The sequence below is a fragment of the Theropithecus gelada genome, chromosome 11 (genome assembly GCF_003255815.1).
Source record: "Theropithecus gelada isolate Dixy chromosome 11, Tgel_1.0, whole genome shotgun sequence".
Taxonomy (NCBI): Eukaryota; Metazoa; Chordata; class Mammalia; order Primates; family Cercopithecidae; genus Theropithecus; species Theropithecus gelada.
This window is the reverse complement of record NC_037679.1, coordinates 15,631,202-15,646,340: the sequence shown is the minus strand read 5'-3', so window position 1 is coordinate 15,646,340 and position 15,139 is coordinate 15,631,202. Positions and strand designations below refer to the sequence as shown.

Below are 15,139 nucleotides of genomic sequence, written 5' to 3'. Positions count from 1 at the left end.
GTATTTTTTAATAATAGTATAGTATTTTGACCTTGTGTGGGAAAGGCACAGATTTTGTTTTCTGGTGACCCCTAAGTGACATTTGTTATTAACCTCATCATTTCCCCACTCCTGCCATCCTCACCTTGCAAAGCCAACACCTCTGCTGGTCCCACTGGTATCTCGAAGGATACGGGTGGAGATAACCTGGCCAAAGGGCTTCAGCATCCCCTCCAGTTCCTGCTCATCCATTGACAGTGGGAGGTTTGAGATGTATAAATTTGTGGGGTCCTGTTCCTGTTGCTATGGAAATAACAATGAGAAAATGAAGCTCACATCTCTTATCCCTCTCCCGCCCTCAGCCCGCCTCACAAATGACATTTCAGAAAAGAGACTATAGGAACGGTCCCACATAAACAGAGATTATTCTATTTGTTAACACCCAGTCCCACTGCCACGGGTTGTATATTGAGTTCCAAGAGGGAAAAGCACAGATTTAATATTTCTAGTACTATACAAGCCCATCATACAAGTCATAAATGGTGTTTGGCTGTCTCTTTTAGAAACAGGCAGAGCAGCATTCCCGCTCTCCCCAGCAGCCGGTGCGGTGCCCGAGGCTGGATTCCCTCAGACTGCCTTGCTCCTTGGCTGGCTTGTTTGAGCAGCCCCTCCCCACTTCTCTTCCGGCCAGGCCACGCAGAATCCTCTAAGTAGGAATGCCTGTTCACTCCCTGATGGAGGAAGAGCAGGAAGAGGGGAGAAGGGAACAGGGAAAGAGCCAGATGTGGAGTTCACTGGGTCACCATGGAGCCCTGAAAGCTACAGTCTCCTAGGACCCTGAAGGCTCCTAAACCTTTGAGCTTTTGCCAGAGGGTTTTCCTCCTGGAAGAAGAGGTAGGAGAGCCCTTCCAGGGAACAGAATGTGCAAAATGGCAATATCATCCAATAGTTGTATTTTTAAGAATTTAAGCAGTCACACTGCCCTGAACAGTGGTGGTCACCAGCAACCTTAATCCTCTTCTGCTTTTTCCTTTTGTTTTCTTTTTCTTTAACCTTTACAGAAAAGGTGTCTAGCAGGCCTGCCTCACAAGCTTTATGTATAATACTCATAACAGCTTCAGAAAGGCAAAGGGATGACCAGGCGTGGTGGCTCATGCCTGTAATTCCAGCACTTTGGGAGGCCGAGGTGGGTGGATCACAAGGTCAGGAGATCTAGACCATCCTGGCTAACACGGTGAAACCCTGTATCTACTAAAAATACAAAAAATTAGCCAGGCGTGGTGGCGGGTGCCTGTAATTCCAGCTACTTGGGAGGCTGAGGCAGGAGAATGGTATGAACCCGGGAGGCGGAGCTTGCAGTGAGCCGAGATTGCGCCACCGCACTCCAGCCTGGGCAACAGAGGGAGACTCTGTCTCAAAATAAGTAAGTAAGTAAATAAATAAATAAATAAAATTAAATAGAAAGGCAAGGGGACAATCCCACCTAATAGAAGAAGTGAGAGAAAAGCTTCTAGATTTCTAGTAGTCTAGGTGAAGACAACAGTTTCAGACAGATCTGAAGAGAAGGGACTGTTTCCTCCCTTGATGTGGCTTCCCTCCTGCCTCCCCAGCCCACTACCCAGCCCCTATGGGGAACAACATTGGGAGGTGGAAAGCATTGTTCTGAAATTCTGAGTTGCACAACTGACTTGTTTAGAGAATGCTGTAAAACCACCACAAGCTGTCTGGTAGGGAAGTGGGGCCAGGGTGAATAATACAGGGAAAATAGGGAAGCAGCAGGAGTACTGGAAGAGGCCACCTTACCTTTCTTGCTGCCAATAACTTGGTGACAGGAACAGAGCTGATAGAGCTACCTGCCACAGACTTTGAATACATCTTCCTCCAGCAGCCAGGGGTGCTCATGGACTGTCTAGAAAGCACTGTGGATAGCCCTTGCCCACTCAATTTCATGGTTCTGAAGCCCTCTGGAACCCTTAGAACTGGAACTTTGGTGCTAACCACAAACTCCTTGGAGGAACAGACATGGGGTAGTACCCTTACCTTTGCCATCTGTGCCTGTACACCACTGGCCTTCAGTGCTGTTACAGCTTTCTGTGCTGCTGAAGGGCTGTCAAAATCTACAAAGCCATAGCCTGGAACAGAGAAACAGCATCACTAGGAAGTGGGAGGTGTAAGGAACATAGGGAGGTCCAGGCTTTTCAGGAGACAGAGGAAGGGTTATGATCCATGGAACAGAAATGGGAGGCTACTGAGAGGTTTCAGGTAGTTATCTACATGCTCCTCAAACCCTGAGATGTGATCTAGTTTGTGGCTAAGAATGCCAAGGCAATGAGCTACTCTGGTGTCCCTGCCTTTCTCCCTCCCCCTTAAGGAATCTGAGGTTTCAGGAGCTAGGATCTTCTAATAACCCAAAGCCCCCCTATACCTCTAAAAGAATTCGCTCCTCTCTTTTCTTGATATACCCCAGAAATGCTAGGCATGTGGGGAATGCGGCCTCTCCAGGGCAGACCACCAGCCACCTGCTGGAAGAAGTCCCTCACCACCCCAACCTATAGGCCTTTCTCTTCTTTCCACTCTTCCAGCTCTATCTAGAACTGCTCAAACCCCAATAAAACTACTCACCCTCAGAAAATAACACCCACCAAAACACTCCCAAAAACAGGCATTTACATGGCTTTGCTAAGCAGAAGGAAATCTCACCCACTTCTACCACCTCATCTAGGGAAATACAAAGTCCAAAATAAGCTCAGTAGACTCAAAGGCGTTTTGTACAGTCTTCTGGCCTTGGGGCCCTAAACAGCATTTTCAGCTCTAGCTATCTGGTCACCAAATAATCTAAATATCTCCTAATCTTTTAAGCCTAAAAATTTCAGGGACTCCTTGCTGACACTGTAGACTCAGGAATCTCAGCAGTAAAGGGCAGTGGCGAGGGATGACCTCACTTACTGGTGCTCTCCATCACCAAGGACAGTTGTTCTCTCACCTTTGCATTTGTTTGTGGTCTTGTCCAGTATGGCCTTAGTGGAAACAATCTTGCCATATCTAAGGGAGAGGAAAATGCAAAGTAATAATCTGGGGGCAGAGACTAAGAATAGGACAGAGATTCAGACATCTCGACAAATCCATGCCCTTTCCATGGTCCAACTTTTCCTACTCAAGCCTTAATAAAAATAAAAAAGAAATGGGAGCCGGGTGCAGTAGCTCACACCTGTAATCCCAGAATTTTGGGAGGCTGAGGCTGGAGGATCACTTGAGGTCAGGAGTTTGAGGCCAGCCTGGCCCAACATCATGAAGCGTCACCTCTACTAAAAATACAAAAATTAGCTGGGCATCACGCCAGTAGTCCCAGCTACTTGGGAGGCTGAGGCAGGAGAATTGCTTGAACCTGGGAGGTGGAAGTTACGGTGAGCCAAGATGGCATCACTGCATTCCAGCCTGGATGACAGAGCGAGACTCCATCTCAAAAAAAGAAAAGAAAGAAATGGGTTAAAAATGCCACACTTAATATAAACTCATCCTCCCCAAAGGTACCTAAAAGAAATAAGGTAACTGTAGTCCTTATAATACCAACACATTTCTCTCTTCTTTCCCAGCTAAGACTCACACACTAGTTGGAAAGAGATGACTGTCTTTTGAGGAAAGAAGCTTGGCAATGTCCACACAAAAGAGTGTGTAGAGGCAGAGCTCGGGCTGGAATTCCCTGAGGACTAAAAAGAATCCTTGCTATTACTTATTTTCTTTTGGAAAACACCACTGATCCTATGAAAAAAACTATAGACATTTTTCTTCTCTGATACCCTATTCCCATCACCCCTCCACTGACCCCTTTAACTGAAGGTCAACCTGAGCCAAATTGCTTTGGTTCAAATGCTGGTTCTGCCACATTTTAGTTATGTGTGATCTTGAACAAGTCATTTAACCTTTTGGTGTCTCAGCCTCATCATCTGTAAAATGGAGATAGGATTGTTAGGAATGTGAAATGAATAAACACAAATCATTAATGTCTACCACATGGTAAGCACTTAAAAATTTTAATTGCTATTATTATTATACTCAAGGAACCTCAACTATAATACCTTTCTTTGCCTTAGTCTAAGACTTCTATTTCTCACTGTCAAGATTTGAGAGTGTTAGGGAGGGGAGTGGGAACTGTAATATTAAAAAAAATTGTGTGTGTGTGTGTGTGTGTGTGTGTGTGTGTGTGTGCGCGCGTCAGGGTCTGGCTCTGTTGCCCAGGGTGGAGTGCAGTGGTGTGAACATGGTTCACTGCAGCCTCAAACTCCTGGGCTCAAGCAATTCTCCTGCCTCAGCCTCCTGAATAGCTGGGACCAAAGATGTGCTCCACAATGTCCAGCTAATTTTAAAAATTATTTGTAGAGATAGGATCTTACTATGCTGCCCAGGCTGGTCTTTAATTCCTGGCTTCAAGCAATCCTGCTGCTTTGGCCTCCAAAAGTGCTGGGATTACAGCTGAGAGCCACCATGCCCAGCTCTAAGAAAATCATCTTATAAACAAAAAAAGTCTAAATTTTGGTGATATGGCCAAAGGGCTGCATATCCTTTCTTCTTCTTCTTTCTTCTTCTTTATTCCTCTCCCTCCTCTCCTTCTCCTTCTCCTTCTCCTTCTTTTTTTTTTGAGACAGAGTTTTGCTCTTGTTGCCCAGGCTGGAATGCAATGGCGTGATCTCAGCTTACTGCACCCTCCGCCTCCCAGGTTCAAGCGATTCTCCTGCCTCAGCCTCCCAAGTAGCTGGGATTATAGGTGCACATCACCACACCCAGCCAATTTTTACATTTTTAGTAGAGACGAGGTTTCGCCATATTGGCCAGTCTGGTCTCAAACTCCTGACCTCAGGTGATCCACCCGCCTTGGCCTCCCAAAGTGCTGGGATTACAGGTGTGAGCCACCACACTTGGCCAAGTTATAGATATTTGTACAGTAAAAATGCAAATTATTTCTGTACAGTAGAAAAAATAATTGCAAAGGTTAGTGGCTTTACTATCCTATAGGACATAAACCAGTTTTTATCTAGTGTAGCAATCTTATTCCAACATTCTTTCTTCATTTCCTATAGTTCCTCAAATGCTCTTTGAACTCATTTTGCCATCCTGCTGGTTGGTTCCCTCATTAATGAGTTATAAAAATCTTTGACACTTGTTCATTTTATATTTGCATGACAGTTGTGTTTTCTTTTCATTTTTTGAAACAGAGTTTCGCGCTTGTTCCCCAGGCTGGAGTGCAGTGGCACGATCTCGGCTCACTGCAACCTCCGCCTCCCGGGTTCAAGTGATTCTCCTGCCTCAGCCTCTCAAGTAGCTGGGATTACAGGCATGCACCACCACACCCAGCTAATTTGGTATTTTTAGTAGAGACAGGGTTTCACCATGTTGGTCAGGCTGGTCTCAAACTCCAGACTTCAAGTGATCCACCTGCCTCAGTTTCCCAAAGAGCTGGGATTACAGGTATGAGGCACTGTGCCTAGCCTGACAGTTGTTTTTTTCAACTTTTTGAAAATTATACTTTGGTAGCAGAGTCACATGGAACTTCTAAAACTTGAATAGTAGTGTATCACAGATCAGGGATTGTATTAGAGGTGTTCCACTAGAAAAAAGCCTCTACATTCCACTCCAGGAGGATGAAACTATTAAAGAGACAGAACAGAAATCACTAACAAAGTCAGAAGTACAAGAGCTAACTGAAAATAGTTGGCAGGGACTGAATTTGAGAACAATACCCCAAACAAGCAATTTTCCCATCTCTCCTTCCATCCCTAAAGAACATATGATGACTGATTTGTTTTCACTCCTTGGCAGCATCTCACTGACTTTTTCAGTGGAACTTCTGTGATCCAAAGGATTAGACAGAATAAGCCACGCAATGCCCTGGAAGCTAGGAACAGAACACATTAAAAGGAGGGTGAGGATGGATGTGGCTACCCTAGCCCTTCCAGGCTACATACTTGGATTCATTCCCAAGTTTAGGCAAGGGGAGGGACTCTTGAAAAGTCTGACTGTGGGGCGGAGGACACAAGTGCTGCTATCCCTATGAAGGCCCCAGGGTGGAGCTTGCTGTGGTCTAGCAGCTGAGACTTTGAGCTCAGAATTTCCACTGCAGCTGGCAACAGCTGGGTCACTGCTGCTGCTTCCTTGAAGGAGCCCCTCTGAGAACCAGGAGTTCCAGTCCTAGACTCCACGCCTCTCCTTCCCACATACCAGACTTTAGGATCCAGCAATATTTACTTCCTCTACAACCCAGGGAGAGACAACTGGGACAAAGGCAGGAAGTCCTTCTACGCATGAGAAACATCCTTCCTAGAAAGGCTTAACTCCCTGCTCACAGCAGACCGAGGGCTCTACCCACCTGCTCTGCTCAGTCTCCTCGTCAGGACTCCTGTGGCACCTCTTTCATCCCTGCCTCACTCCTGCCTCTCCACAGTCCCCTTTTGGGCTCCTTACTTCAATCCTACATGCTGTCCTTGACTATACTTATGCTTCAGACTCAGCAAAAAATATGGCAATTGTTCAGAATGGCAAAATAAAAATCACTGTGTATCTGTGGGTTTCCCACTTGTGGATTGAACCAGCCATGGATTGAAAATATACAGGAAAAAAAAATGGCCTTTCTTCTATGAGAGGTTCAGGGAAAAAAAACTAAAAAAATAACTGTTGGGTACTATGCTTAGTACCCAGGTGATGAAATAATCTATACACCAAATACCTGAGTCCCGAGTTTACCTATAGACCAAACCTGCACATGTACCCCTTAACCTAAAATCAGTTAAAATATATTTTTAAAAAAAGGATGGTTGTATCTGTACTGAACATGTGCAGACTTTTTTCTTGTCATTATTCCCTAAACAATACAGTATAACATTTATTTATATGGCATTGGTATTGTATTAGGTATCATATGTAATCTGGAGATAATTTTAATGTATATAGGAGCATGTGCAAAGGTTACATGCAAATACTACACAATTTTATTTTATTTTGATTATGTTTGAGACAAAGTCTTGCTCTGTCACCCAGGCTGGAGTGTAGTGGCGTGATCTCGGCTTACTGCAACCTCTGCCTTCTGGGTTCAAGCGATTCTCCTGTCTCAGCCTCCTGAGTAGCCGGGACTACAGGTGCCCACCACCACGCCCAGCTAATTTTTGTAGTTTTAGTAGAGACGGGATTTCACCATGTTGGCCAGGCTGGTCTCAAACTCCTGACCTCAGGTGATCCACCCATCTTGGCCTCCCAAACTGTTGGAATTACAGGTGTGAGCCATTGTGCCTGGCCACTACACCATTTTATCTAAGGGACTTGAGGCCAGGCTCAGTGGCCCATGTCTGTAATTCCAGCTTTTGGGGAGGCCAAGGCAGGAGGAATGATTGAGTCCATGAGTTTGAGACCAGCCTGGGCAACACAATGAAATCTCATCTCTATAAAATATACAAAAAATTAGCCAAGCATGGTGGCGTGTACCTGTAGTCCTAGCTACTCAGGAGGCTGAGGTGGGAGGATTGCTTGAGCCCTGGAGGCTATGGTTAGTTGTGATTACACTGCTGCACTCCAGCCTTGGTGACAGAACAAGATCCTGTCTCAAAAAAAATGGGTAGGGACATGAGCTCGGTGAATTTTGGTATCCATGCAGGGGGACAGAGGAGGTCCTGGAACAAATCTCCCACAGATACTGAGGAACGAATATATGGTAAAGTCTAATCAAGGTTCTTCTCTGAGCAGGGTGCGGTGGCTCACACCTGTAATCCCAGCACTTTGGGAGGCTGAGGTGGGCAGATCACCTGAGGTCAGGAGTTTGAGACCAGCCTGGACAACACAGTAAAACCCCATCTCTAGCAAAAAAAAAAAAAAAAAAAAACACAAAAATTAGCCGGGTCTGGTGGTGTGCGCCTGTAATCTCAGCTACTTGGGAGGCTGAGACTCAGTCTTAAAAAAAAAAAAAAGATTCTTCTCTGTCTTGTGATGTGAGAGAATTTCTGTAGCACATTATATTTAGTATGAGAAACAAAATTTAGAAATCAAGGACCTAGATTGATATGATACTCTTTCCCTCCCTCATAAACCAACATATCTGCCAATTCCCACCTCTCAAAAATTACTAGTCCAAGACAGTCCCCTTAGTTCCACTTACATACCTTTCTAGCAAGGTAAGCTGAGATAACAGACCAGTTAAAAATTTTTTAAAATATATATTTTTACTATATTTTTTATAGAGACAAGGTCTCACTATGTTGTCCAGCCTGGTTTTGAATTCCTGAGCTCAAGCAATCCTCCTGCCTTGGTCTCCCAAGGTGCTAGGATTACAGGTGTGAACCACCATGCCCAGCCCAAGGACCAGTTTTAGATATACACCAGACTTTATTTTTTATTGTTTATTATTTTTTGAGCTGGACATCTGTGCACTCTTGCCATTTTTCCAACATTCCTAATTGGGCAATTCCATGATTCAAATCTACTAAAAAGAACTCTGAGGGGTCTTCACGGGGTAGATGCACAGCAGTTGCTTCTATCTCCACCTTCTTTATCTGCTAATTTGAGGTCTCCATTCCCAACGAATATCTCCAGCAGCAGAAAGTCTCCGAAGTGCATGATTTGATTGGCGAGTCCCACTTTCTTCCATCCCCACTGCCAGCTCTCTCATGCCTTCTAATTAACATCTATAGAGATACTAAACTTTTCTATTCAAGGTGTAAGGACAGCAACTTTCCACTAAGACCATCAGGTTGGGGGAGGTGCTGGAAAGAAAGCTAGATATTAGGCTTTAAAGGCCCTTCCCACACTGGCTTTCCTTAAAGAAACACATAAAAGCTTTATAATATATATCAGTAGCAGTTAGAATTTTTTTTTTTTTTTTTTTGAGATAGAATCTCACTATATTGCCCAGGCCGGAGTGCAGTGGCACGATCTCGGCACACAGCAAGCTCTGCCTCCTTGATTCACACCATTCTCCTGCCTCAGCCTCCTAAGTAGCTGGGACTACAGGCGCCCACCACCACGCCTGGCTAATTTTTTTGTATTTTTAGTAGAGACAGGGTTTCACCGTGTTAGCCAGGATAGTCTTGATCTCCTGACCTCGTGATCCGCCTGCCTTGGCCTCCCAAAGTGCTGGGATTACAGGCGTGAGCCACCACACCCAGCCAGTAGCAGGTAGAATTTTTTAAGAGAGAGGCTACTGAGTCTCTGGAGTAGAAACAAAATGCTAGGTGTCTTTTGTTTCTATGTGTCTATGGAGTAGAAACAAAATGCCATTGCCTTTTAGGATAAGTGAGCTGGCAAGGCCAGGAGTGGTGGCATGCATCCGTAATCCCAGCTACTGAGACAGAAGGATCACTTGAGCCCAGGAGTTCAAGACTAGCCTGGACAACATAACGAGACCCTGTCTCAAAACCAAATCTATACTGTCCCTGGAAGCCTACCCACACGCACTCCAACTTACGGCTGACACAGCTTGACAAGATCTTGGTCAGTAGTGCCTGGCTGCAATCCTCGGATGTATAGGTTGGTTTTGCTCAGCTGGTCATTTCCATTGCTTCCACTACTGCTGTTAGGTGTACTGTTGCTTGGGCTAGGTGGTGCCATCTGCTGAGCCAATGACACATATGGCTGCAGGGAGACATGAGGAAAAGGTAGAAGGATTATACATTTACATGTTGGAGAGTGAGGAAGATCCTGGCCCTCTTGAAAAAATGATTCCAAACTATATATAATCACAAATGTGCACTCACTTGGACACACATAGTTTGTTCCTTAGCTCCATATTTTAGCAGAGAAGAAGAAATCCAATACCACATTCTGAGATAGCCCAAAGACTTAAAATCCTGTTGTAGCTTTTAATACATCCTTTATATTTCCTATTCCTTTCTCCCTCTTTTTGCCAGCACTTACATTAGGATTTCCCAGATAACACTCTGTAGGCTGGGCGTGGTGGCTCACACCTGTAATCTCAGCACTTTGGGAGGCCAAGGCGGGTGGATCACAAAGTCAGGAGATCAAGACCATCCTGGCTAACATGGTGAAAGCCCATCTCTACTAAAAATACAAAAAAATTAGCCAGGCATGGTGGTGGACGCCTGTAGTCCCAGCTACTCAGGAGGCTGAGGCAGGAGAATGGCGTGAACCCGGGAGGTGGAATTTGCAGTGAGCTGAGATTGCGCCACTGCACTCCAGCCTGGGCAACACAGCGTTTGAAAAAAAAAGAAAGAAATGCAGACCGGGCACGGTGGTTCACGCCTGTAATCCCAGCACTTTGGGAGGCCAAGGCACGTGGATCACGAGGTCAGGACTTCGAGACCAGCTGACCAATGTGGTGAAACGCTGTCTCTACTAAAAATGCAAAAAAAAAAAAAAAAAAAAAAATTAGCCAGGTGTAGTGGCACTCACCTGTAATCCCAGCTACTCAGGAGGCTGAGGCAGGAGAATCCCTTGAACCTGGGAGGCAGAGGTTGCAGTGAGCCGAGATCACGCCACTGCACTCCAGCCTGGGTGACAGGGCAAGACTCCGTTCCCCCGCCCTCCAAAAAAAATGCAACTCAAAACCACAGTGGGATACTGTCTCACAACAGTCAGAATGGCTAGCATTAAAAAACTAACAGATGCTGGTGAGGTTATGAGGTTATGGAAAAAAGGGAACACTTATACACTGTTGGTGGGAGTGCGAATTAGTTCAATCATTGTGGAACACAATGTAGTGATTCCTCAAAGACCTAAAAACTGAAATATAATTTAGCCCAGCAATCCCATTGCTGAGTATATACCCAAAGGAATAGAAATCATTCTATCATAAAGACACAAGCATGTGTATGTTCGCTGCAGCACTATTCACAATAGCAAAGACATGAAATCAACCAAAATGCCCATCAATGGTAGACTGAATAAAGAAAAGGTTATACATATACACATGTAATACTATGCAGCCATAAAAAGGAATGAGATGCTGTCCTTTGCAGGAACGTGGTTGGAGCTGGAGGCCATTATCCTTAGCAAACTCACGCAGGAACAGAAAACCAAATACTGCATGTTCTCACTTATAAGTGGGAACTAAATGATGAGAACACATATTTACATTAAGGGGAACAATACACACTGGGGTCTGTCCGAGGGCGGAGGGTGAGAGGAGGGAGAGGAACAGGACAAATAACTAATAGGTTACTAGGCTTAATAACTGGGTGACAAAATAATTTGTAAAACAAAACCCCATAACACAAGATTACCTATATAACAAACCTGCACATGTACCCATGAACTTAAAATAAAAGTTAAATAAATTTAAAAAAGAATCACTTTGAAATTTCCATTTAAGGCCGGGCGCGGTGGCTCAAGCCTGTAATCCCAGCACTTTGGGAGGCCGAGACGGGCGGATCACGAGGTCAGGAGATCGAGACCATCCTGGCTAACCCGGTGAAACCTCATCTCTACTAAAAAAATACAAAAAAAACTAGCCGGGTGAGGTGGTGGGCGCCTGTAGTCCCAGCTACTTGGGAGGCTGAGGCAGGAGAATGGTGTAAACCCAGGAGGCAGAGCTTGCAGTGAGCTGAGATCCGGCCACTGCACTCCAGCTTGGGTGACAGAGTGAGACTCCGTCTCAAAAAAAAAAAAAAAAAAAAGAAATTTCCATTTAATTACTAGTTCTGCAATAATAATAATACACTGGTCCAGGCACAGTGGCTCACATCTGTAATCCCAGCACTTTGGGAGGCTGAGGTGAGAGAACTGCTTGAACCCATGAGTTTGAGACCAGCCTGAGCAATATAGCAAGACCCCATCTCTACAAAAAATACAAAAATTAGCTGAGGCAGGGTGCAGTGGCTCATGCCTGTAATCCCAGCACTTTGGGAGGCTGAGGCAGATGGTTCACTTGAGGTCAGGAGTTCAAGACCAGCCTGGCCAATATGGCAAAACCCCGTCTCTACTAAAAATACAAAAATTAGCCGGGCTTGGTGGCGCATGCCTGTAATCCTGCCTATATGGGAGGCTGAGGCAGAAGAATCGCTTGAACCCGGGAGGCAAAGGTTGCAGTGAGCCAAGATTGCACCATTGCACTCCAGCTTGGGTGACAGAACAAAACTCTGTCTCAAAAAAAAAAAAAAAGGCTGGGCGTGGTAGCTCACGCCTGTAATGTCAGCACTTTGGGAGGCCGCGGCTAGTGGATCACAAGCTCAAGAGACCGGGACCATCTTGGCCAACATGGCAAAACTCCGTCTCTACTAAAAATATAGAAATTAGCTGGGCATGGTGGTGCGTGCTTGTGGTCCCAGCTTCTAGGGAGGCTGAGGCAGGAGAATGGCGTGAACCCGGGAGGAGGAGAGCTTGCAGTGAGACGAGCTCGCGCCACTGCACTCTAGCCTGGACGACAGAGTGAGAGTCTGTCTCAAAAAAAAAAAAAAAAAAAGAAAGAAAGTAAAACCCAGGCAAGGTGGCTCACGCCTGTAATCCCAGCACTTTGGGAGGCTGAGGCAGGTGGATCCACCTGAGATCGAGAGTTCGAGACCAGCCTGACCAACACAGAGAAACCCTGCCTCCACTAGAAATACAAAATTAGCTGGGCGTGGTGGTGCATGCCTTTAATCCCAGTTACTCAGGAAGTGGAGGTTGCAGTGAGCTGAGATCGCCTATTGCACTCCAGCCTGGGCAACAAGAGTGAAACTCCCTCTCAAAAAAAAAAAAAGAAAGAAAGAAAGAAAAAAAAAGAGGCTATTGGTTTGCTACCATGGTTACCATCTTGGTTTTAATACTAAGGTCTTAGCTATAGTTTAAAAATATGACTTAGTCAATAATAAACTTACTACAAGGCCTGAAAAAATTCTTAGAAAAGAAGATATAGCTCAGAAAAAAACAACTTTTCTGCCTTTATGGAGCTTACAGTCAGCAAAAACACTGTGGGACTGGCCCCTCTGATCAGGAGGTAAATTCTTTAGGCTTTTTGCTCTGTAGTAAGCCATTGCCTACTATAAAACAACTTTTATCTCTTGCTATTCTCACGTACCTTCTGAAATTGCTGCATAGGTTTGACAACAAAGAAAAATGGTAGAAAAATATTCACTTTTAAGGGTAAGAGAATACAAGGGGGGAGAAATGGCTAACAAAGCCCCTAAGTAAAGCTTATCTGGCTTCCTAAAACAATTTGGAGACAAAGACCCTGTAAACTAATAATATGTTTACCTATAATATGTGAGAGAGAAAGGGGTAATACGTATGAGCACCCAGGGCACTGACATATTCTTACTGGAGAAGAGAAGAATAAAAAGAAGCTATGGTTTCTCCAGAGCCCTATAATGGATTCCCTTTTAAAGTTTCTCAGCTGAGGAAGTTCTAATTCTTCAACAGAAGAGCATCATAAATGCATTTATATCCAAATTGGTAGAAAGATGAAGGCTAGGGTAGGCAATGGCTTCCTATAGAGCAAAAGGCCTAAAGAATTTCCCTCCTGATCAGAGGGACCAGTCCCACAGTGGTTTTGCTGACTGTAAGCTCCGTAAAGCAGAAAATTGTCTGAGTTGCCTATCTTTGAATCCATAGTGACTAGCACATGGCAGACATTAAATATTTGTTGATGAATAAATAATATCATCAGTTAATATTATCAGCTAATATCATCATCATGAATGAGCTGCCTTCTCAGCTCTGTTCAATCATTGATAAAGGGAACTACCAAGGGGGCAGTTTTACCTCTATACTTCTTTCATGTTATTTTGGCCTTAAATATAGTTCGGAATGTGGTTAGTATTAGTTCTCAGCAGCTGCTTAAAAGCTAAAAGACAGGCCAGGTGAGGTGGCTCACACTCATAATCCCAGCACTTTGGGAGGCTGAGATGGGTGGATCACCTGAGGTCAGGAGCTCAAGACCATCCGGGCCAACATTGTGAAACCCTGTCTCTACTAAAAATACAAAAATTAGCTGGGTGTGGTGGCGCATGCTTGTAATCCCAGCTACTCCAGAGGCTGAGGCAGGAGAATCGCTTGAACTCAGGAGGCAGAGGATGCAGTGAGTCAAGATCATGCCACGGCACTTCAGCCTGGGCGACAGAGTGAGACTCTGTCTCAAAAAATAAAAAATAAAAAGCTGGGTGCGGTGGCTCAAGCCTGTAATCCCAGCACTTTGGGAGGCCGAGACGGGCGGATCACGAGGTCAGGAGACCGAGACCATCCTGGCTAACACGGTGAAACCCCGTCTCTACTAAAAATACAAAAAACTAGCAGGGCGAGGTGGCGGGCGCCTGTAGTCCAGCTACTCGGGAGGCTGAGGCAGGAGAATGGTGTGAACCCGGGAGGTGGAGCTTGTAGTGAACCAACATCTGGCCACTGCACTCCAGCCTGGGTGACAGAGCGAGACTCCGTGTCAAAAAAATAAATAAATAAAATAAAATAAAATAAAAAAATAAAAATAAAAAGCTAAAAGACAAAGTAATGTTTAATATAAGAGGAGATTACAGTGACATACTTTTACATTAAATACTTTAGATCCTATGATCCCCAGATTTTTTATAGGGTATCTTACAGCATAATTCTCTATCCTTTATTTATTATTTTTCAGGTCTCGCTATGTTGCCCAGGCTGGTCTTGAACTCCTGGGCGTAAGCAGTCTTCCAGCCTTGGCCTCCCAAAATGCTGAGATTACAGGTCTGAGTGAGCCACTGTGACTACCCTGTCTATTCTTTAAATACCACATCACCAATTTATAGGGAATTGAGGTATTTCTCACTCCCTCTCTCTCGTCCTCTTTTTTTTTTTTTTAAGACACAGAGTCTAGCTCTGTCTTCCAGGCTGGAGTGCTGTGGCATGATTATGCTCGCTGTTACCTCAAACTCCTGGGCTCAAGTGATCCTTCTGCCTCAGCCTCCCGAGTAGCTAGGACTACAGGCACACACCACAACACATGGCTAATTTTAAAAAACATTTTTGGCTGGGTGTGGTGGCTCATGCCTATAGTCCCAGCATTTTGGGAGACTGAGTGAGAGGCTTGTTTGAGGCCAGGAGGTTGAGACCAGCCTGGCAACATGGTGAGACCCCCATCTCTACTGAAAATACAAAAATTAGCTGGGCATGGTGGTGGGCGCCTGTAATCCCAGCTACTCAGGAGGCTGAGGTGGGAGGATCACTGGAGCCCAGGAGGTGGAGGTTGCAGTGAGCTGAGATCGTGTCACTGCATTCCAGCTTG

General features: G+C 45.0%; 1 protein-coding gene across 3 annotated transcripts in view; it reads right to left on the bottom strand.

Annotated features, from left to right (window-relative positions):
- Window positions 1-15,139, bottom strand: part of RBMS2 (RNA binding motif single stranded interacting protein 2) — a 71,703-nt gene that overhangs the window by 20,833 nt on the left and 35,731 nt on the right. For all 3 annotated transcript variants that reach the window (XM_025401308.1, XM_025401309.1, XM_025401307.1), the window contains exons 2-5: window positions 9,422-9,588; window positions 2,963-3,021; window positions 2,020-2,111; window positions 125-282 (exon numbers count right to left, since the gene is read on the bottom strand). In XM_025401308.1, the coding sequence (XP_025257093.1) occupies window positions 125-282; window positions 2,020-2,111; window positions 2,963-3,021; window positions 9,422-9,588 (476 nt within the window). The remainder of the gene's footprint in view (window positions 1-124; window positions 283-2,019; window positions 2,112-2,962; window positions 3,022-9,421; window positions 9,589-15,139) is intronic.